The 24,421-nt window shown below is 47.6% G+C and overlaps 1 protein-coding gene across 1 annotated transcript in view; it reads right to left on the bottom strand.

Moving 5' to 3' along the window:
* CDR2L (cerebellar degeneration related protein 2 like) overlaps nt 1–24,421 on the bottom strand; it is a 96,136-nt gene that overhangs the window by 44,523 nt on the left and 27,192 nt on the right. The window contains exon 2 of the mRNA XM_085617065.1: nt 8,927–9,039. Within this exon, the coding sequence (XP_085473191.1) occupies nt 8,927–9,039 (113 nt within the window). The remainder of the gene's footprint in view (nt 1–8,926; nt 9,040–24,421) is intronic.

A 24,421-nucleotide genomic window follows, 5' to 3' on the forward strand; every position in this document is an offset into this window, starting at 1 on the left:
AGGGGGTGGGTGGAGAGAGTCTTCAGTTTCACTTGCGGCGAGAAACGCGCCATTTAAATAACTAAGATAAATATACACGCACAAACGCACCCAGGTAAGAAAACACGCAGATTACGGTCTCAAACAAGGAAGTAGCCAGACTATTAAACTACCCCCCACTTTAACCATACCTTCAACCATACCTATGCTCACCAGGAGAAGCCCAACTCTCCTTCGGACAGTTCTGCACTGGTGCCGCCGCAGGGCTGATAGCTGCGCCCCTGCTGGTCTGTAGATGCTGAGGGGGGAGGGGTGGGAGGAGTGCAGCCGAGAGAAACACAAAGTGTTTCCCTTGCGAGAGGGAGCAGGGGCACCATCTGTTTGCAAGTTAATTATAAACAGATGGTTTCAAAGCACGCTCCCGCAAGGGAATCCCCAAACGTGCACGTGTTGCCGTTGAAAGCAATGTAAAGCGTGCACATTTTTGGCTGAAAAAGTGAATTGATTCCTAAAAGTCTCCTCCTATGCAGCATGCGTAGGCGTGACCTTAAAATGTTGTGGCTGTCATTACGGGACTGAGGGATGTGGTCCTCTGAATTAAAGAGAAAAATGGTATATAATGGGACAGCTTGAGCACACCCGGATTCCCAAGCCCATGCAGGGGCTGGGGCCCATAGGGACACCCCTCCCCCAAGTAAATAACAAATGTTTAAAAAGCTGAGTTTGTCCCAGTCCTGAGATACTCTTGTGGGACCCAGCGAGGCACCTGTGAGTATTAATAGTACTACGGTAGAATTGCTGTAGCAAAAAAATAAAGAGTGTGACCTTCCCATGAAGGCCATGGCCAGCAGGGATTGGCTGTACTATGGTGGCTTGGGCACAGGGCCTAGCCACAGACCAGGCCCTGTGGCCAACCCCCACTGAGCATGGCCGAAGGATGTACTAAGCGGGGTTGGGTGCAGGGCCAGGCAAAGACCAGGTCTTGCAGCCAACTTCTCTGTGGAACTTTGAGAGTAATAAGGCACTCCATCATTGAATTTATGGGTCCCACTAGAACACCACAATACCCAGGGTATCCACAGGGACCATTACTCAAAAAATAAGCCCCACGCTTCTGAAAAAAAGTAGAAAGCAATTTTCTAAACAGCATTAGCACATTGCTGTTCTACAGATGGCAATTGCTATGCAAACGATCAGAGCCCATCTGGCCTCCAAGAAACTCCAGATCAGCATCTACCTACCACACAATCCACTGATCACTTCACAGGATGACAACATGATTGTGCCGCCATCAACATCTTTCAGAGGCATAACCAACTATGCCTGAAAGGGAATCAGTGTGTGGAAGTTCTTTTTATTTCCAGCTGGGCAAAAAACAACAACAACAATGCCCAAAAAGTTACATGCACCTTGCACAATCAGGAGCTCAATAAGGTATGACCTGACTTGACTCTATGGATGTGGAAGCACCGACGGGCTATGCACCCCAATCACATAGCTTGTTCAAAGATGGAAAGGCACTACAGAGAACAGAAGGAGATGAAATTGCACCACAGGAAATACAGCATCAACAAGAAGAGGAGGAGGGCGACACTATGCAGTATTCTGCTAAATACTGCAAACCCTGCCAGAAAGTCGCAGATTCTGACAAGACAAATAAAATAATTTTCTCAAAAGCAGTGCAGGACCATCTGAGAAAGAACACTCGCACTTGTACAAAAAAACATAAGAAATAAAAACAGTTCATTGCACCAAATAGAATTCAAAATAGTTATAAACTTGAAAAAATCATAGTTCAACAATGTTGGAAAAAAAGGTTTAAAACAAGGTTAAAAATTGAGAAAATTCAATCAAAAAAGGTTAAATAAATACTAAAGAAAACTTTAAGAACAAAACAAAAAAAACGAATTGACTAAAGGAAACGTCTAGCATCCTATCTCCTCTGCACACAGCTGTTGGTTGTGTGCAGAGGTAGTCATGTTGGATGCTTACAGAGGGTTGGGTGCAGGGCCTGCACCGGAAGGCAGGCCATGCACCCAACACCCACTGCACTTGGCTGTGGGACATGCACAGTGGAGTTGGATGTCTGAAAGAAGGTGTTACAAATGCTACATTTAGTATGTGATAAAAAACAGATATTCACTGGAAAAAACAAAGGTTAAAGTGATGTTATAGTTAAGGTGTTGAAATAAAACTAGAGCTTACATTTCAAAGCTGAACATTTGTCAGTTATAGTTTAGTGAGCTAACTATAACTTGCACCCCAGTACTGCACTGCTTATGCCCTCATATATTACACATCACTAGTGACATGTTAAATTGCATAATTGATGATATCACTGATGACATCTCAAATGATATAATTGAAGACATCTCAAATTGCATCATTGATGACATCCAATGAATGTGACAGTGTGCTATAGGCTTTTTGCGAAGGAATTTAATAAGCTACAGCTGTGGCACAATTTCTATCAGCAATCAAGTGACAATGGACATCATCCAAGAAATGTGATAGTGTGCTTTAGGCTTTGTAGACTGGAAGGAATTTATTAAGATACAGCTGTGGCCAGTTATCCATCACCAATCAAGTGACAATGGACATAACCTTTTGCAATATGTAGAATACATTGCATATCTATCCTACATAATCACCAACATATGCTCGATGTAATCCTCTTTTTACTGGCATTCAGCTGCCTACATTAATGTGGTCAATAACGTATTACGCCTGCAATAGCCTCCAAAAACAAAAACAGTTTGTTCTTTTTTTTTAACCTTATTGGTATTAACCTCTTAAATATCTCATCAGACCTACAATTTAAGTCAAGAGCTTCATATCTATGCATTACCCACTGATAAAACACAATCAGCTATGTTCTATGGAGACAACCCTCATTGTTTGTTAAAATATACCACACACATTCCTTAAATGAGCAGAATGGAGTACAACCTTGGAAACATGTTTACAACCAATCACACTGTAAGTTAAACCATCTCTAAGTGGGTCGCTCATATATTGTATAGTCTATAACAATGTCTCATAATATTAAATGATGTTCTGAAAATAAGTATTCGCAACTTGTAAATCCCAAGTATATGAAGAAATTGTCTATAGCACTATATGATATATATTTAACTTGACATCTACAGTGTTATAATATAATGTAAAAGGAAGCTTTAGTTTTTCTCATATATTTTGGCAACGGACTTTAGATTTAAGCTTAATGTGCCTTTACAGCCCACACCAGTTGAACTCATTCTTTACCTTGTTTAACATGGAGTAGTGCTTGCACTGGAAACATAACTCAAAGGGATACTGCACACCATGTACGTTTCTGCACACTGAAGAAGACTTGACTTCAGGTATACGCTATTTGTATTCTATATACGCACCAGTGTAAACACAGTAATTCTATGTTGTATATGATTGTGGGCCTTTTACTTCCAACGTACTTTCTTTTATAATGATCTAAGCGTCTATGGAGTAATGTGAACAACAGTACCACGAATGACATCTTCAGTGTTGCCATCAGTAATGTCATCAATGAAGTTAACATGTCTTGAGTGATGTGATATATGAGGTCATAAGCAGTGCAAGTTATAGTTAGCTCACTAAACCAAAACTGGAGAATCAAGGCCAAAACTCACAAGACCGAAACTTGTTGATACCAACCGTCATAGTTTTGTTATCAACAAACCATCAGTGCTTTATAGCATGAAACCGAGTGCCCGCCTCTTTCTAAGCTTAGACATTGCATATACAAGGATTTCCCCTTCCTTTGGTGGTGGCACTAGCTCCTGGAGGGCTCAGAAGACTTTGTTCTCTGGGAATGAACGTTGAATGATATGTATCTAATATTGTCTTATGTTAGAGACTGGCAGACAACTAAACCTGTCAGACCCTCTGATTCTAAAGATTCTAGCAAGAATTAGTACAATGCAAATCTTCTAGCCCAATGGATTATGGAAAGGGGGCAATTAACAACAAAACCCTTTCCTACTGGATTCATCCGGGACATTCCATGTAACAAAATACGCTTGGAGGCTTTAACACGCTGCAATAACAACCCACAATTAAAAGGCCTATTGTTTTTAACATATGTGTTTCATAATAACTAAATCTGGCCTGTTGCCTTTTCATAAGAACCTATCTTACCTATTACATTTTTTCCAATGAACCAACCAGTTATAGCCTTGATCGCTGGCTTATCACCATAAGCAATTCAGACCCGCTATATTGAGCATGAGGGTTCTAGATGTGAATTTAAATTATTTTTAGATCCAGGGCAAATAGGCTTCAGTGAAGGATACAGTACCAAACTGACTATTGCATCAGGTCTTAACAAGTTAATGCTTTGGCAGACAGTGACACTCCCACAGCTTTGATATTGCTTGATTTACCGCACCTGAGAATATTGGGATTCGAGGTATAGTCCTAAAATGGTATAAAGATTTTTTTTGCATCAGACATGTTTTTTTGAGTAAAGTTAACATGCCTTGAATTTTCTTTGAGGCAGTGTTCATGCGGCGTCCTCCAGGGCTCTATCATGTCGCCTCTGCTTTTTAATTTGTATTTGACACCACTGGCTTGGCTGATTGAGTCATTTGGTTTCAAATTATTTTTATATGCAGATGATGCACAGATAATTGCTAGCGCTAGAGAGGGTGATTACAAAGCTGCAGTAAATCTACAGTAAATCTACACGTTTAGAGTAAGTGCAGGGCTGGATGAATTTGAAGCATCTGAAACTCAACAGTTCCAACTTTGGAATCACCCTCTCTAACGCTAGCGAGTATCTGTGTTTCATCTGCATATAAAAATAATTTTATACCAATTCAGATTCAGGAGGAATTAGGACAACATTAATCTTTCCCCAGGATGAATAACACATAGCAGAAATAAACGGGTTTAAGACTTGTTTTCCGCACCAAGACACCACAGTGGGGTGACAGATATGCTTTATAAAACATATAAGAAAAATAAATAAATAAAGGCAACCATTACATTAACAAACTAATCAAGTTACAAATATGTTCACAATTGGCAATTTGGCCATACAGTTGGCAAAAAACATCACATTCCTCCTAATAGGGTCTTATAAAGGTTATCATGGTGCAAATATAGCCCCACTTTTTTCGAGTGGGTCACTAAAACAACAGAACCCTTTTGCATAGATTCCTATCGTAATCCGTGTAATTCCATATAAGAAAAGACCTGCCTACAGGCATTTACCCAGTGTAATAGCAGTCAACTCTTAAAAACCTTTTGCCTTTAACACGTTTTTCACAATTGGTAAGTCAGGCCTACTGGCTTTGCCATAACTTTCATAATAAACATATCTAACCAATTAAATCTGACATAACTTTTAATTTCCTTTTGAACCAATAAGGCCTATAGCCTTATATAGCTTTTCACAGTACCCTCCACTACAAGTCTGAACTGTGCATAAGCTGGCAACAATCACTCATTACACAATTACAGTTTGCAAAATAATAAACAACCAGTTTCAAAAGGACCGAACAAGGATTATCATAATGATAAACTTCTAAACACGGGATTTGTCACAAGGAATGACCAACACCTAAACTGTTGCTTACTATGGCAATCTGTGAGAATTCATATAACAAAATACTGCCCACAGTCTGTAACACAGAGTGATAATAATCCACCCTAAAGGCCCATTGGCTTCCCACAATAAAAAGGGTGCATTTGTCATAATATTTAATAATAAACAGCTCAGACCTATGACATCAGACACAACCTTCTCCAGTAAACCAATCAGGCTTACTGTCTTTATCATTGGATTGTCCCCATAAGCAACACAGGCCTACTATAATACATGTATGAGATTCTATGTAACAGAGTACCTCTCTGCAGTCTCTAATACAGAGTAATAACAGTCCACCCTTTAATTCCTATTGGCTTTAGCACATACTTTTCACAATACATACATCAGACCTACTGCCTTTCTTGCAATTTTTCATGATAAACAGATCAGGTCTTTAGGCTTGATCATTAGCTGGCCATAATCACAAACACTGCCCTGCTGTAGTGAACACACGCTTTCCAATCAGGCTTAAATACAATACAAGTGTTCTTTGTGGTTTTTTCCAGTGAAAGCACACAACATCTGGCCAATCAAAAGCTGTGTTCCAGTTTATCAACAATAGGCAGAGCCAAAGCCCTCTCTCGGTAGAGCTTCTGAAAGCTCTTATTGTGTTAAACGCATTAGACATAACAGCAGCTGCACTGTCAAGCCAAACCTAAACTAAAAGGAAGCTTACAAAGAATCCCTAAAGAGGACCCTTAACTTAGGAGAAATACTATTTAGTAGCAAGCACTCTTACTGCTCGAGGAATTGGTGGAAAACATTTTTACAACTAAGAAGCAATAGAAAGACTTTGCTGTCAAACAATAGAAATGCCTTTTATGTTCCCCGAAGAGGTCTCTGTAATATTGTACGGTCTTTCACACTCTCCAGGTCTATGAAGGTGTAGGTCTTCAGAATGCTTCCAGATGTGAGTCTTAAGACAATATTCTAGAGTATTCCCCAACAATCATCCAATGTAGCCTATTTACCAAGGGCAGGAGATTGCCCTTTCTCCTAAGGCACTGTTGGACCTGTCAGCCTTAGGGTGGTCTTCCTCTACATTTTTGTCCTAGTGCCTCCCATTTTCACCATACCTTTTTGTTGGACTTAGGACACTGGGCGCCTTGCCACTGCTAAACAGTGCTGAGGCGCAGGTGCTCTCCCCTAAAACATTGTGACATTGGTATACCTGTCACCGGTCCCTGCTACCGCAGTGAGGCCTAACCCTCCATAGGTTAACATTGGAGACCCCCCTTATGGGATAATTTCTGACTGGGACATGTTTGGTCTTGTTGGAATCGGGGTGGGGAACCCTTTCCAATGATATATGGGGTTTGGCCACTACTACTCTGAAAACCCACTTTTAGAAAGTAGACATTTTCCTGCCTACACTTATTCTGGGCACTGCAGACTCCCCCCCTCTCATCTACACACTGATAGCTGCCTGGGTTGGGAGGTGGGAGTGGTGATTCACACCTTCTCCCCTTGAATTGGCTGTGAATGGCTGCCCACTATAGCCTTAACGGCCCTGCCTTTCGTCACTGTGACAGCCAGGTCAGGGAAGGCAGGGAACATCCCAGAACTCCCTGGTCTCTTTCAGAAACCCCTGACCCCAGACCCTTCCAGAGACTTCTACCCCCTTCTAGTAACTAGACTGCAGGGTATATAAGAGAGGGTGTGTGTGGCTATTTCTATCACCCCTAAATGAACTGTAAAGCGCTGTGAGGAAGAAGCACTGCGAGTCTGAAGTCACCGCCCCTGGCCCGTGGGGAAAAGGGCTTCAAAAACTGCTCTGGAATCACCGCCGTGGGCCTGAGTCAAGACGCTGCTGAAATTACCCCCGAAGTCACCGCTGCCGGCCCGGACTGAGTGCGCAAGTTAAATTACCCCCGGGGTGCTGAGAGCGGGTGCCTGCACTCCACTGAGGATCGGACTTAACACGAAACTGCCACTGTGAGGAACGGCCCCCGAGTGAAGGCGCATCCGAGACGCTTTTAATACCCGGGAATCACCACCGCGGGGCCGGGAGCCTCAGGAATCCCGTGCGCAGCTCCTCTGACGTCAGGGAGGAGCCGTGCTGGGATTGGTGCCGGCAGGGATCGTTGCCCGGCAACGAAGGGCTCGTCTCAGAGCGAGGCCGCGCTCAGACTACAGAAGGACTGCCGCTCACAACCGGGTGGCACCAGTAAGGACCTCGGACCCGTGTCAGATTCCCATTCCCAGGTAACGCTTGTGCGCACCGAGAGGCTGTGGGCGGCCTTGCTGTAAGGTGGTCTGCTGGGGATCGCTGCATTCGGCTCCGCTCGAAGCCGTCGCCTTTCCTACCCGAGCGCTGCAATCCTGCGTGCTCTAGCACTACCCTGCTGGGGGACTAAGTTTAAGTGGGTGCAATTGAACTCTCTCTGCCTGGGACTGTGATTGTCTTGCTTGAGGAGGCATTCTCCTTTAAAAGTGCGGGAACTGTGTGACCTGCTAGCGGGACTGTAATTATCGGCATAATCAGTAGCGCATCCGCGGGGAGGGCTTTGGACAGTTAAAACACCGCCCGAAAAGATTAAAAGGGGCACACATTCCTGACCCGGCGATCAAGTCTTAAATCCACCGCACCTGGGGAGCTGTTTGCTTTAGAGGTTTTCCCTCCGAAAGACGTCCATGCCAATATCAGGTTCTTGCCTATTCTACTATAAGTGACTAAGGAATAGTCTTTGCCCTCATGTTTTCCAGCTAAAAGACAGCCTTACGAGAATACCTGTAACAACAGTCCCAAGGACCTTTTCTTTCCACTGACACCCTTTGATTGCATATGTTGGATTCTTGCCAAGTTACCTTTGCGACAATCTTTTCAAGGGCATTATCACTGGAAACCTTTGATTGTCTATAATAGACCCTTGTTATTTTTGGGATCTTGCATAAGTTTTAGATAAAGCTACTTTTATTTTTGTATTAAACTGGTATGGTGTCCCTTTTGTGAGTGCTTTTACTGTGTCATTCGTGATCTGTGTTGCACAAATACTTTACACATTGCCTCTGAAGTTAAGCCTTCCTGCTCTGCGCCAAGCTACCCTGTCAGAAGCGGTGGTCCTTACTTGTACTATGGTGCCTACCCCGGCCAACTAGAGACCCCGGTTCTAACAGGCACCAACATTCCTTGCATTTGCCCTGATTTCAGGTGACCAAATCATTTTAAATAAGGATGTAACTTTCAACATAAAGCGTTGCACACATTTCATAAACATGATGTATTTCAGAGTAAATTTTGTCAAGATTTTTGCACTGAGGTTGTATTGAAGAAGGACAAGTGGAAGTTCATTTACTCAGATGTTGGTGCGTCTGCTGGGGTTGTGTTTGCTGCCTTACCTCTATCTCTTGCACTTGCTCCTCACTTGTTGTGCACATCTGTTGTAACGAGTCCTCCAGCTCCTTGTTCCTCTCTAGAAGGGTTTTTCCAAGTTCGGCAGCCAGATGTAGATCTGCAAAGCCAAGGGAAGGAAACGATGAGGTGGCTGTGGCGTACTTCGGCCAATGGACAGTACAAGCATTGACAAAGCCAATAGGTCTCGCCTTTGAGACCTACTGACTTTACCAATGCCTTTTGGCAATTCTCTACAGACTTTTTACAGACGTTGTGCAGCATTGACAAAATACAAAAGTTGCATTCCACCGGGGCACACGTGTGATGTTGCATGTGCATGCATGTGTCAGAATGCATACCCATCTACAGAATTATATAGGCATCATTCGATTTAATTGATTGCTTACCGATCCATGATGGTGGACGCCATTTGGATGTGTAATGAATATGCTACTTACCAGTATGCATCTGTTCTTGGCATGTAGGGCTGCTGAAATTCATATCTGTGCATAGATCGCCGCCTAGTGTTGGGTCCGGATGTTTGCACGTTGTTGTCCTGGAAGAGTCTTCGAAGTATCCTGGGATAGGTGACTCCTCCCCTGGACTACAGTGCGCATGGGCATCCTCTCCATCCTCAGATTGTTTTTCGCCATTGTGGCAGTGATGGAGTAGATACAGAAAGTGATGACCATGCTTTACAGTAATTCTGAGAGCTGCAGCTGCTACAGGCGCCGGGGAGGAGGGAGGGCGATATGAATGTCAGCAGCCCTACATGCCAAGAACAGATGCATACTGGTAAGTAGCATATTCAGTTCGAGGCATGTGGACTGCTGAATTCATATCTGTGCATAGAATACATAGCAGTGCCCTCTATTAGCGGCGGCTACCAGTGCCAGCTGCAGCGGTCTGAAAAAGAGTTTTGAGAACAGCCTGTCCTACAGCTGCCTGCTGTTTTGATTGTACATCTACACAATAGTGTTTGGTAAATGTATGTGTAGTGGACCAGGTGGCTGCTCTACATATATCATGCAAAGGAATGTTTCCTAGGAAAGCCATGGAGGCCCCTAACTTACGTGTTGAGTGGGCTCGTGGGGGAATCGTTAAAGTGCGTTTAGCCTTTTGATAGCAAATTTGAATACATTTAACGATCCATCTGGCTATACCTGCTTTGGAGATAGCGTTACCTTTGTGGTGTGGGGCAAAGGCAACGAAAAGTTGTTGTATTTTCCTAAAGGGTTTGGTCCTGTCGATATAATACATGAGGGCCTTCTTTACATCTAGGGTATGGAGTGCCCTTTCAGCGACAGTCTGTGGGTTTTGAAAGAAAACCGGCAGTTCAATAGTCTGATTCATGTGGAACTGCGATACCACCTTGGGCATGAACTTGGGGTTGGTACGTAGTACGACCCTGTTGGGGTGAACTTGTATAAATGGCTCTTGGACGGTCAGTGCCTGGAGTTCACTAACTCTTCGTAAAGAAGTTATCGCTACTAGGAAAGCTACTTTCCAGGTAAGGAATTGAATCTCGCATGAGTGTAGAGGTTCAAAGGGTGGACCCATCAGGCGTGTGAGGACCAAGTTGAGGTTCCACATTGGGGCTGGTGGGTGGCTAGGAGGAGTGACTCGTTTGAGTCCTTCCAAGAATGCTTTGATGGCAGGCACTCTGAATAGAGAGAGGTGCTGCCTGGTCTGTAGATAGGCTGATATTGCGGTCAAATGGACACGTATAGAGGTGTACGCCAGATTGCATCGGTAGAGGTGTAATAGGTAACAAATAATGTTTTGGATGGATGCGTCTAGCGGGTTGATGTCATTAGTATTGCAATAAATGATGAACCTCTTCCATTTGGCTGCATAGCAAGCTCTGGTAGTGGGTCTCCTGGCCTCCTTAATGATGTCCATACAGTCAGGTGGCAGGTTGAGGTAGCCAAACTCTAGGACTTCAGGAGCCAGATTGCCAGGTTCAGCTGTTGCGGATCTGGGTGCTGAACCTCTCCATGGTTCTGCGTCAAATGCTCGGGTTTGACCCGCAGCCGTTGATGCGGCACCACGGAAAGTTCGAGAAAGGTGGTGTACCACGGCTGGCGTGCCCACGTTGGAGCAACCAGGATGAGTGTCAGTGAGTGTTGTCTGAGTTTGCGTGCCACCAGCGGTATTAGTGGTGCTGGGGGAAAAGCGTACGCAAATCTGCCGGACCAGTTCATCCATATCGCATTGCCCTGCGACTGCGGATGTGGGAACCTGGCGGCAAAGCTTTGGCATTTTGCGTTTTCGCTTGTGGCGAATAGGTCTATCTCTGGATGACCCCACTGCTGGAAGTACGGTTGGAGTACTGATGGGTGTAACTCCCACTCGTGCATCTGGTGGCTGTGTCTGCTGAGCAGATCTGCCATCTGGTTGTCCTTGCCGGGGAGGTGTTCTGCCATGAGGAACATGTTCCTCTGAATGGCCCACTTCCACATGCTCTGAGCCAGATGAGACAACTGTGGAGAGTGTGTTCCTCCCTGCTTCTGTATGTAGTACATGGCAGTCATGTTGTCCGTCCGGATCAACACGACTTTGTTGCACAAGTGTACTTTGAACGCTTTCATTGCGAGGAAGATCGCCATCAATTCCAGAATGTTGATGTGCATCTTCCTTTGTTGTGTTGTCCATAGTCCCTGCACTGTGTAGTTGAGTACATGAGCTCCCCATCCCTGGAGAGACGCGTCCGCTGTCAGTATTATTTGTGGAACAGGCTCTTGGAACGGTCGGCCCTTGCAAAGGTTTTGTGGATTCCACCAATGCAGAGAGTTGTATGCCCGACCGCTCACCAACACTAGGTCTTTCAACTGTCCTTGAGCCTGATTCCACTGACGTGCTAAGCACTCCTGAAGCGGGCGCATATGTAGTCTCGCGTGTGGGACTATTAAAATGCAGGAGGCCATCATGCCTATCAACTGCATGAACACTCGGGCGGGAAGGGAGTGCTGTGGTTTGAACTTGGAAATAAGCATTTGCATGCTGTTGATTCTCACTAAATTCGGCTGAGCTGTGGCCGCCAGAGTGTCTATGGTCGCGCCTAGGTACTGTTGTACGTGTGCGGGCTGGAGATGGGACTTTGGGTAATTTAGTGAGAACCCCAAACTGTGAAGGAGGTGAATGGTGCGGGACATGTGGCTGGCACATTGTTGGGCCGACTTTGCTTGAATGAGCCAGTCGTCCAGGTAAGGGTAGACGTGTATGTGCTGCCTCCGCAGATGTGCCGCTACAGTAGCTAGGCACTTTGTGAAAACCCTGGGTGCTGTTGTCACGCCGAAGGGAAGGACTTTGAACTGGTAGTGCTGCCCCTGAACAGTGAACCTGAGGTATTTTTTGTGTGAGGGGTGAATGGGTATGTGGAAATACGCATCTTTGAGGTCCAGTGTGGCCAGGAAGTCTCCCTGCTTGAGCAGCGGGAGGACTTGCTGTAAAGTGAGCATGTGAAAATGCTCGGAGAGAATGTACCGGTTCAGGGGTCTCAGGTCTAATATAGGTCTGAGCGACCCGTCCTTTTTTGGTATTAAAAAGTACAGGTAGGACACCCCCGTACCTTGCTCGTGGACGGGTACGACCTCTATTGCACCTTTTAGTAGCATACTTTGCACCTCCTGCTGTAAGAGCGTTAAGTGCTCTGAGGACATAGGACGGTTTTTTGGAGGTATTGTGGGTGGAGTTGAGGTTAATTCTAGGCAGTAACCGTATTTGACAATATCTTTGACCCACCTGTCCGTGGTGATGGAGTTCCACGTGGACAGGAACCTTTGTAGCCTTCCCCCGACAGGTGTTATGTGGTCGGGAGGAAGGGAGAGGGCGTCACTGCTTGTTCTTGGGGGAGGACCTGGTGTTGCCGTAGCCGCGTCCTCTGCCCTTTGTGCTGGAGCCACGATATCCACCCCGGGTGTTTTTGTCGTAGGTGCTCTGTGTGTTGCCCTTGTTGTATGTTTGCTGTGACCCCTGTCCTCTACCTGCTCCTCTATTTCCGGGGCGACGAAAGGAGCCGCTCCGAAAGGACTGCGTTTGTAGAGCCCCCATGGACTTTGCAGTGTCCGTGTCTTTTTTTATTTTCTCTAGGGTGGTGTCAACCTCCGGCCCGAATAAGTAGTCGGGGTTGACAGGTTGGTTGAGGATGTTATTTTGTACCTCAGGTTTGAATCCGGAGATTCGCAACCAGGCATGTCGTCGTAACATGACGCTAGTGTTTATGGCTCTGGCAGCTGTATCCGCGGCATCCAGTGCACACTTAATGGATGCATTTGTGAGGAGCTGTCCCTCCCTGATGAGGATCTCTGCACCTTCTTTGTATTGGTCAGGGAGATGTTGGAGTAGTTGTTCTAATGTGTCGTAGTGTGCTCGATCGTAGCGAGCGAGGAGCGCCTGAGTATTGGCAATACGCCATATGTTAGCTGCCTGTGCGGCAACCCGTTTGCCGGAAGTCTCTAGCACCTTGGACTCTTTGTCCGGGGGAGGAGCATCACCTGTTGTTTGCGAGTGTGCCCTTGAATCCAGAGGTAACTGGCCTCTAATGTAGGTGGGGTCCCCAGGCGCCGATCTGTATTTTTTGTCGATCCTGGGGTTTATTACTCTTGCCCTGGTGGGTTCCTTGAAGATGTCCTTTGCTGGTTTGAGGACACCCTTCAACATGGGTAGAGTTTTTATGTTCCTTTCTGAGGATGCGAAAGTGTCCATGAGAAAGTCGTCCTCTACGGTGTCAGAGTGAAGTTGCACCCCATGATTGGCCGCAGCACGTTCAATTAGGGCGTTGAACGCGGCAGTGTCTTCTGTGGGAGATGTTTTTGCTCCATAGAGTTGCGGGTCCTGTGCATCTATAGGTGCAACGGAGTCGACAGGGTCATCCCAAGCTTGATCAGGGTCCCGTTGGCCTTCAGGGTCCATCTCTCCGGGGTAGGGGACGTGGTCACCCATGTAGTCCTCCAAAACATCTGTGTCGGAGTGTGTGGGAGAGAAGGACTGTGGATCCTGGTAGGGGGAATGGAGAGGTTCGTAAAGAACTGGTTCCGAAGCCACTGGCAGCTTTCTTTTAAGTGGGATCCGGAAGGAGTCCAAAGCTGGCTCTGAAGTTATTCTCCTTTTGTGGAGCAGCATCCTGCCGGTGTCGGCGTCGATGATATGTGATGGAGACGTCTCCGCAGGAGAACGTTCGGCAGGCGTGATCGTGGTGTGGGTGACCCGTGTCCTGATCTGGAACAGTTTCGGGGCCGTGGATGGCGGCAGGCCAAAAGTAATGTTGGCCGGTGCCGAAGAGGCTGTTGGAGCTTTTATTGGCTCGGAGCCCGATGTGTCCTGGAGGACTGTTTTGTGTTTGGTGCGTTGCGCAGCAACGGGCCGCACCTGGAGCGCCATCGATTCCTTTGCGCCGACCGGTTCCGTAGAAGCGGGCGTGGACTTTTTCGGCGCCGGTGAGTCATCGAGTCGAGGGGCGGTAATGGCAGTCGACGTCTTCGATGAGTGTGCCTTTGGTGGTGCTGTCGAAGCGGTGTGAGACGCAGCAGGCAGTTTGACCTTTGGGGTCTGAGTCGATTGCGTCGGTGCCGAGAGCCGAGTAGGTTTGGTGGCACCGAAGGTCTTCTTCCGTATGTCGACGCCGACGTCGGCCATTGCAAGCTCGGCACCGAAGTCTCGTTTGGTGCGCTCAGTGCCGATGGGTTTTGCTGGCGTCGAAGGTATGGTGGGCCTCGATCCGACCAGCGGTACTTTCGGTTTCGGTTTCAGTTGAACCAATACAGCTTTCGTTTTCGGTTTCGAAGAAGGGAAACCAGCCGTTTTGAGTATTAATGGCTGCCGCTGAATGTCCGAGGCCGGGCCAGAGGGCGGGGCCGAAGAACTGCGGGATAGGTCTTGGGTAAGGCCCGAAGGCGATCCCTCGACCGGAGCCATAGACTGGCGCACTGGGATGTCCTCAGTCTGTACGGGTAGGCCTTGCTCGTCACCGGAGCTACTCTCTTCGGCCCCTAAGGCCTCATTGTAGTCTCCTACCTCGGTGTCGTCTTCATCTCTGCGAAAGAGGCTTTCTTCGACGTCTTCCGAGCCGGAGTCGTGTTCGGAAACGGGGCTGGAGGGTAGGTTCTCCACGTCTTCGACATCTTCGGTCTCAGCGCTGAAGATGTCGGCCGGTGCCGCTTGCTGCGCTTCGAGTCTCGCTGCTCGTCGATTCCGGAGAGTCTTCTTGGATCGGAATCGGGCACAGGCCATACATGTAGATTCGTCGTGATCCGGTGAAAGGCATTTGTTGCACACCGGATGGACGTCGATGTGGGGATATTTCGCATTACATACCGGACACCGCTTGAATGGTGTCCTCGATTCCATCGTCGATGATGGGTCGATGGTCGGGTAGGAAGCGAAAAAGTTGGTTCTGGAAGTTAGTAAACTAACAAGATACTATCGATACCGATCGGTGAACAGTACCGACGCGAACTAAAGGCCTTTTGGCCTAGAAAAAGTTTTTCCTAACTTGAGTCAAGATAAGCACATCCGAACCCAATGGCGGAAAAAAACAATCTGAGGATGGAGAGGATGCCCATGCGCACTGTAGTCCAGGGGAGGAGTCACCTATCCCAGGATACTTCGAAGACTCTTCCAGGACAACAACGTGCAAACATCCGGACCCAACACTAGGCGGCGATCTATGCACAGATATGAATTCAGCAGCCCACATGCCTCGAACATAAAAAAAATGTAGTCTCTTTAGGGAGAAATGCACATTTTTGATGCTTAAGGACTGTGGGATGGGGAGGATGACTAAGAAGTGAAGGGGGCGGGATGGGGTGAGACAGGAAAAAACATTGCATGAGGGAGATGACAACACAGGGCATGGGGAGAAGCGGACATTGAAGAAGAACACAGAACGGGGACAGGGGAGCGGGAGAGAGAAAAGTACGCAGCGCAGGGGAAAAGCACACATGACAGCGAGCAGCACATGAAAGTGACAGCAACACGGGAAGCAGAGGAGAGGTACACATGGGCAAGAACACAGCATGAAGGGAGGTGGGTGAGAAGTACACAGAACATGGGGGTGGGCATCCGGGGGAGCACACAGGGAACAGAAGGCGAGAGCTGGAAAACACATACACCCTTATGGCATCCCCCTTGCGGAAGGGAGCAGCGGCTCGCGGGCCATCTGTTTTCAATTAGCACGCGTGCTGCTGCTTGCTTCTGCAAGGTGGATGCCAGCACAAGCATGAGTGCCTGAAAAGAACGGACCGATTCCTAAAGCCCCCTCCTAGAGCACCGCTGCGTGCTACGCTCTAGGCGAGACCTAAGAAACCACCTGCGCCCGGAGGCAAAGACCCCCACCATTAAAAATGGTGCATCACAGAAACAAATCTAGACAGGCTGCTAAAAAATGTAAAGATGGAGAACTTTGCTACACTGGGACACGATTGGGGGAAAGGAAATCAACTCTTTCAAACGTTGCATATGAAGATACTATCAAAGAAATATTGATATACTTAATATTGACTCTTCTGCGTCAATATTTTGGTCTTTATTTTTTGTGATTTGTTTCTTCGTTTTGTCTTCAGTGTTCTCACCTCATTCCTATTTTCATGACGAGAGGGTCACAATGTCCCTCCTTTTCTCCACCTCTTATCCACTTCTAGTCTTAAAACGTATTTTTTTTTTATCATAAAACCTACTTCAAGCCTCCCTTCATTCCTTCACCCCATCCCCCTTCTCCAGTTACGTGCATCTGGCTCATTACCAGAAGCACTGAATGTTGAAACAGTTTGACAGGAATGGCATTGTTTTGCGTTCCTCCTGTCAGTGTAGTTTTACTGCTGTGTAAGTATGGAAGGATAAATGAAACAACAAAAATCAGTACGGCATCGGAAGAGGGCCTGAGGAGACAGAGACGAGAGATCAAGCACACTAGGGAGACAACTAGAAAACACATTTACTCTCCCGGAGTGCTTAAGACAAAAGAAACAAGCATTTGCAATGCAATGGGTCTCGCATTAACGAGAGTTTGAGCTATTGGCATTTTAGATGACAATGCCTTTTATTTAAGTGTTGTTTTTAAAACAGATAAATAAAAGTTATTGTTATTTACAATGCTAATATCTTAAACTCTCGCATATGCAAGACTTATTGCTTTGCAAATGCGTTCTGCGCTATAAAAAACATTCAAAAACGTTAGGAGAGAGCATGTCCTGCCTGCGACAGCAGGCTATTTGAGAAAATAGTGCTCGGAGGCTGTAATTAAAGCCTACCGAGTAACAACACATGTAACAAGGTGTATCGCCAAGGGAGGTTACAAAATGAGACAAGGCGGTACTTGGGAGGGACTACTAAGCCTATTGACCAATGAACAGCCACAGTTTACAGTGGACAATGGCAAAAGCCAATGAAAAATACGGGCAGAGAGATGGCGGAGCTTCAAGTCCCTACCTGAATACAGCATGCTTTGCAGAGCAGCGCATGCACTGCCCAGGCTCCACCTAAAAAGTAGGTGCCTAAAAGTGACCAGTGGAAGGAAGTAATTTGGCAATGCTCAAGGGGTGGGACAGTAACAAGATAGGCAAGCAAACCTTTGATTTAGAAGCAAGCAAATGAGAGTCATAGGAAAGACAACAAATGTTAAGCAATGGGTGGGCTCCAACCCCCTGTATGTTGTCGGGAAGTCCGCAATATGTCTCACAGCCGACACTGCAAGCACTGTCTAGTAGGCTCAACCTAACAAGCATTTGCAGTGCAATAGGTCTCGCATTAGCAAAGTTTTAAGTTGTTGGTATCGGAGATCGAAATGTAAACGAGTTTGAGCTATTGGCATTGTAAATGGTTTTGGTTTTTAAAACATAAATAAAGAGACATTGGCATATACAATGGCAATAGCTTAAACTCGCATAAATGCGAGACCTATTGCATTGCAAATGCTTTTTTTGGGGGGCCAGGACTTCACCATCAGACTTTGACCCAGAAGAAGAGCAAGAAAGGAAGAAAAGGAAGAAACGAGGAAGAGAAAGATAGTGAGACCAAAAGATGGGAAGTGTTGGGTTGTGAAAGAAAGAGGCATGAAGTGTAATTAATAACAGATAGCCTTGGTATTTATCAACCAGCATTCAGCAGCAGGGGTGTGGGTTTCAAAGACAAACTTTGGAAACCTGCACTATTTGTTAACAAATTAAGCATTGCTGCTATTTTGTGCTATCTGCGGTTTCTTCGCACTTCGGGTGCCCTGTACCATGGTCGGGACACTGTGGACAACCTGTGCCCACATATGCGGTGAATAGTGTGGGGAAGGTCCATCACCTGCACTAGGGTCTACGGAAGTCATCTGAGGGCACCAGGGGCAACGCTCCACTCTGCTCTAACACATCAAACTCTCAGGGCATGGATTTGCCCACAGTTGTCCGGTTCTCAATAGGGTCTCTGGAATGACAGGCTATTTTTAGTTCCAAGGCTCTGGACATTCTTTTGGTAACTGTGTGGGGTATACTTGGGATGTTTTAATGTCTGCCCGTTTGCCTCATGACATCACTGTGATCCTGCGAAGGGGGGTTCTTTGTTCAACTGTCAAACTGTGAGTCAGCCTTCGTAAGTGATTTTTTTATTTTTTATTTGCTGACAAATCCCCCTACCCCCGCACCGCACATCAAATCAACGCAGGCGAAAGCTATCCATTGCTGCAGGGGCAGAGCAACAGCCTTTTGCATATGTTTTATGCCTGTAATGTATAGTGAATGGAATGGGCGCTAAAACAGGCAGGTGGCTGAATGCACTACAATTCTACACCATGCGCTGCACCTTCGTCGCCCCAGCAACAGCAGTCTGCGTCCTTAGCAACTGCTAGGTCACAGTTTGTCACCAAAATAACGGGAGAGCGTTATATTGCTGTGGAAGTGCGACCCAAAGACAGTGCATGTCTGCTGGAAGTTGCGCAAGTGCCACGTTTGTACCTTTTGCATCACAGCTGTACTTTTAAAAATATGTTTGCGTCATTCTGAATGCACGCACAGTTAGTAATGTGTGTTCACGCAATACATAGCAAATCTGGGACTGCGTTCTTAAGTGGACCCGCATCTCTGCACTAACTTAAAACACATTTGGGCAGCACATCACTGCCTTTATGTGCCCAAATGCTCACAGCCATTGTAAAGGAGTGCTGGTGGGTAAAAGCTGCAATTACCATTACTATAATGTCACGAACTGCGCATGCGTCAGTGGTTTCAACAGAAGCATTCCAGGCACATAGGACCAGGCAATGGGAGGAAAAAACAAGTCAAGGTTCCCAAAGATACAAAATTATAACAGGGAAGGCTGTAAAGTGCAACCCTCCCACACTCAAAAGTTGTAGGGAAGGCAACGACAGCACCGGCTTCCCTCAGCTGGAGAACAGCTAAAGGGCAGCAGCTGAAACGTGAGTTTTAGTGACACACAGAACGTCTCAGAGGAATGGAGTGGGGTCAGGTCAGGGGAGCCAGATGGAGCCACAACAAAATACTTCAGAGCATCAGATGGAGGGAGGGCCCCAAGCTCTGACCTGCAGAGGAAGAGAGAGGCAGCTTGCCACAGACCGGACAGGGGCTCTACTGGTCTCACCTGAGGCGTCGCACACCGCCGTTCTCCAGGAACTGTCCAGCAGGAGCAGGGCAGCCGCCAGCACTAACTGAGAACGGCAACATGGAGCCCGATCCATGCTTGCAATGGGAAGCTAGCGTTCCAAAGCCAGAGTACGACCACACGTCAGGAGGCAGGCGTGAGCGCACGCGCAGACCCGATGCTCAGCCCAGCTGTTCTCATGACCGTGGTGTCAGCCGAGGCACGATGGGGCTGTCAGGGTAGGGGCGATCTGAGGACTGGGAGAGGAAAACAGACATATCACAGGGCACGTCCGGCCTTTGATCTACCTGTGCCTGCGGGCACCTGAATCCGAGAACTGGGGAAAGCTGTGAAGGCACAGAGGGGTAGAGAAAGAGGCAGAAGGGGGCTAAGAAAGGCTGGTTTCAAGGAGGAGCGAGAGAGGTTGTAAACCTTTACAAATGAGAGCGTGCAGAAGAGAAGCATACACAGACAAGCATACATAGCTGACACAAGTCAAAAGAGAGGATTTTTGTTCTTTGGTTTGTATAATAAATACATTGCAGTACTGAGCAAACATTCATGCTGTTCGACTTATTTAACAAGCGGCAGTGAAAGCGATCACGAAAACGATCGCTATGCTAAAACAAACACGCCCGCGAGTAAAAACGTGGTCACAGCGAAACGTGGTTTCAATTATCGCGCCCGCGTCTGGGCATGATAATTGAAACCACATGACGGCCGGTGCGCGTAATAGACACCAATAGGCCATGGGCGGAGCAATGCGCCCGCCTTTGGCCTATTGCATGCTCTGTTTGTAAAAAAACACGCACGCAAAGGCCAATGGCATGGCCCAAAAGGAAAAGCACACGCACAAGCGTGTGCACTTCCTAGGGTGATTTTAAAATCCCGTACAAGAGGTCTCTCGCTGCGCGAGCAATGCTACACACTGTACCGCTAGGCGCGAGACCTAAAAATGGGCCCCATTTCCCAGTTAGGTATTGAAAGACAGAAATAATTGATGTGCAAAGGGAGCAACACACGCATGGCCCTGGTGCAGGAGAACCTGCTCCACTAATCAGGGTTGTTACACAGGCCCCTGCAGCCCCCACGGTGCGGTGGGACCCCAAACTCCAGGGGGCCCCCTCAGCACAGCACTGGGGCAGCAGAGCTCCTGATTCAGCCCGGAGGGGGCCCCTCCACATGCCCTGCAGGGAGGCCCCCTCGAGTTTCCTTACACCAGTGCCACTAATGGTAGCTACAACCCTGAGACATGGCACTGGAATTTGGGGTGCAGGAGTTGCTGCAGCACCCCCATAAATCTTGAAAGAGGTTAGATGGAGAACGACTAATAAAGGGGCCTTCACATGTTTTTCTTCTGGCAGCATTTGTTGTGTTTTCAAATACAGACTGTCACGTATCCCTGTACCTTTAGTGAAGTGATGTTATTGTCCAGAACCCTCACTCTAAAAATTATTCCAGCATCACTGCCCTTGAGAGCGGTGCTTAATTTGAGCTGGTGGTCGCCAGTGGGGGCTACCTGCGCTTATTTTCCTCATTAGACTTTCACCCAGAGGAAGAGAGAGAGAAAAACAAAAAATGCGAAGTGGAAGAGAAAGTGACAGACAAAAACCAGTGACAACGGTGGAGCGCAGAGATGAGAAAGAACCAGCAAGTGCGAGATGATGATGCCCTAAGGGGATGTTTGTTGGCGAATAAAAGAGGCATGAGGCGGAATCAAGACCACGCTGCCTTGGTATTTAGCACCCCGAACATTCATAGTGCCGGCTGTGGGACTTAGGGCCCCGGACTTATTGTTTTACAAATGAAGCAATGCCTAAGCGAATCCTGAAAGGCGCGAGGGGCCGTTCCCTTGCTCTGCGTTGCGAGCATTAAGACTGCACCTTACGCTGCCTCGTAAAGTCTAATTGTAATCTGTGCCCATCAAACCAGTCTGAAGGCGCAATGCTATAGCTGCCCACGCAAAGAATGGGCTTCTTTAATAACCTGCCCTCGTCATTGTGGGCAGTGAATTAATTCCTCCTATGGAATGGAAGTGTGAACAGCAATCAGTCGCAAACAAAGCGTGACATTCACTCCCTCTTTCCCCGCCCCTCCACCTTCTGCTGCTGTGAAGGGCGCTGCATTTAGGAGATTGCAGTGATGGGGGTTACAGGCAGTGGCACCCAGGCGGGCTGTGCATTCCTCAGAGCCGTGCCAGGCTCCCCGTTACAGGCCTCTGGCCTACGTGTGAATGTGCACCGCGGTAAGACATCAGGCTAGCTACACGGTTTGTGAGAGTTTAAATGTCACCTCTTATGATGCTTAAAGCTCTTTCTCGCGCACCCACAGGGCAGCCCCCAACCCCCCCTCTCATTCCCCTGCCACATCCGCTCTCTAGTCTGATCTCGCCCTTCTCGCCCTGTCCTATCGACCTTCCATCGCCCCCCTCCTCACCCGCCACCACAGTTTTCTAATTATCTGTTCCGCGTGACAGCAGCTGCCGCCTCTGCAGCGAGTTTGATAATCAGCCCCTTGTCCCGGTCTGTCTGTCTCTGAAAGGGTTTGTGGAACCCCTCCAGGCGCCCATGATCAGCCCACAGACCGCATGGTGAGGGTCCACGGGGGTCTCTGCCATTGGGGGCCTCTGAGGATGATGTGCGCAGGCAATATACCCGTGGCAAGCGGCCCCACAGGCATCAAAGCCAGTGCCCTGCAACTCTCCCTGTACTGGTGCCCTATAGAGCTCTGCCCTGTGCCCCCGCCACGCGTCTGTACGCAGCCTAACACCTCATCGGTTCAGGTCAAAGGGCCGACACAGTTAGGGCACCCAGGCCTCTGAAGGTTACTGTGGAGTACTCAGCCGAGCTGGCTTGGGCTATGAGACCAACAGACCTGCCTGGCCCAGACTTTAATCAGGATGTCCAAGGACAGCAGCTGCTACTCTGGCTTGCCAATGATGCCCCTGGCACAGCCCTTCTTACACTCAGTCAGGCTTCTACTGTTTGCTCTTTCCCTAGACTCTCAACAGCAAACAGAAAACTGTTAAAGGGCCAAGAGCAGGTCAGAGGATCATCCCTGCGAGGTAATGGGGTCAAAGGGCATGTAATGTCACTTTCACTCTAGCTGAGGAATGGAATTCCATGCAGCTTAGCCTCTGTCATCCTAGGGACGATACATCCTTAAACCCTGACGGCATCTGCTCTAACGGAAGCCCCAGGTACACAGGCAAGCGAGAGAATTGGCTGAGGATACCCGGTCCAATCACCTCCTCCCTGCCTGCTCTCCCTCACACTAGGCAGGGTTCACGGGTAAACATATCACTCAGCGAGAGAGGCCAAGGAAGGGGCTGTTTGAAGACATTGCGTGAGCGAAAGCACCGCCACCGTATCCTAGGCCGCGGTCTGACCCTGCTCCCATCCACCTGTTTTCTGTCTCATGGACTAGCCATGAATCCTGTAACTGACACTCCCTGATTTCTAAGGGTCAAGAACGTGTTGCTCTTGTAACCGTGTCACCTCCTGACGCCTGCAACTAAATACAATTATGTTTCTACTGTAACATGGAATACTGCCAGCTTTCCAGGTGCTCTGGGTATTGGCAGCTAGAGGAACAAGGGCCTTGAGTCTGTGGTCAACCAGCTCGACATCATGTACTCTCCCATCAAACTGATGAGTCACCACCACAATCGAATGACGTGTGTGCGGTCGGTCGCTCTCCTTCAGACTCCTGATGATAAACTACTGGCAAAGCAGACGATTGTCGAAGCCAATCAACTCAACATCCAAACTTCCATCTCCACAACGCCTGAATCGAGGACAAGCGTTCTGAGAGTGATGTATGCTGTGCGCTACAAAACACCTACCTAAAGAAATCTAAATTAATTTACAGCAGTGGGTGGGCAAGCAGATGGTGCTTCAGGAAGAAGGGGAATTGATGGCCTCTGAAAGACGAAATTCTATGCAGTGTGCACCCCATCTTCTACGTGCTTTGCCAAACAGGCCACGTTCAAGAAAGTGTTAAGGAATGACCATTCGCTCATGGACCTGCACTACTGCACAACACCAATCAAGGGGCTACTGTTCTACTGGCTGAAGAATGCTCTTCTCCCATCAAGATCTCCAGAGAAAGAGAGCTGATGTATTCTCAGCCCACCGGACATTCAGAAGAGGGTGCCCATAACTCACAGGGCTAAGCTCCCAAGATTGCCTCACCACCAGATTTTCTTGATGAGCGGCGAGAAGATTTCAGTAACATGTTCTGGTTCCAGGTTCCTTCCTTTGGAAGCCCCGTCAGTGCTGGCAAGAAGTGGCATGGGTAGACGGGACTAGGGTGCAAGTTAATTGAGCAAAATGGAGGTAATAGATCAAGGTTCCCTTGATTCTGGTCCAGCTCTTTAAGAGGGGTCCATAAAACAGGGCTGGATCTCATCAGGTTATTCTGATACCCCAGCACCAGTGGAACATGTTTTATGCTGGATTTGGTACCCAGAAGCTGTGTCAACATTTTGTATGGCAGGAAGCTGTGTGCTGCTACTGTGTGTTCTGATGGCCTTCCCAGCCGAGCGGCTTTCTCATTGTAGCCTCCTTTTGCTGGGACACCTTGTGAACAGCTTACTGGATGCATCACTGGTGAGTAACATACCAAAGAGCAACATTCATGTACAAATAAATGGGCCCAGAGATGCTCTGAGAACTTGAGAGCATGGGTGAGATGCAGCAGGTAAGAGGTCTCTAGATCTGACTGAGATGGCTACCAATGCTGTGCCAGAGCTAGCCAAGACCTCTGGTGCTGTGTGTGTTGGGGCTTTCGGCAGCACCTTACCTCCAGCTTGTTGTGAGCTAACAGAACTAATCTGCGACCACGGAATAACTATATTTCTATAGATCCCTCTTTTAAAAAGCCACATGAGATGTTCTTATTGGTACCAGTGAGGCCTGGTA

This window comes from Triturus cristatus, chromosome 7, assembly GCF_964204655.1.
Source record: "Triturus cristatus chromosome 7, aTriCri1.1, whole genome shotgun sequence".
Classification (NCBI taxonomy): domain Eukaryota; kingdom Metazoa; phylum Chordata; class Amphibia; order Caudata; family Salamandridae; genus Triturus; species Triturus cristatus.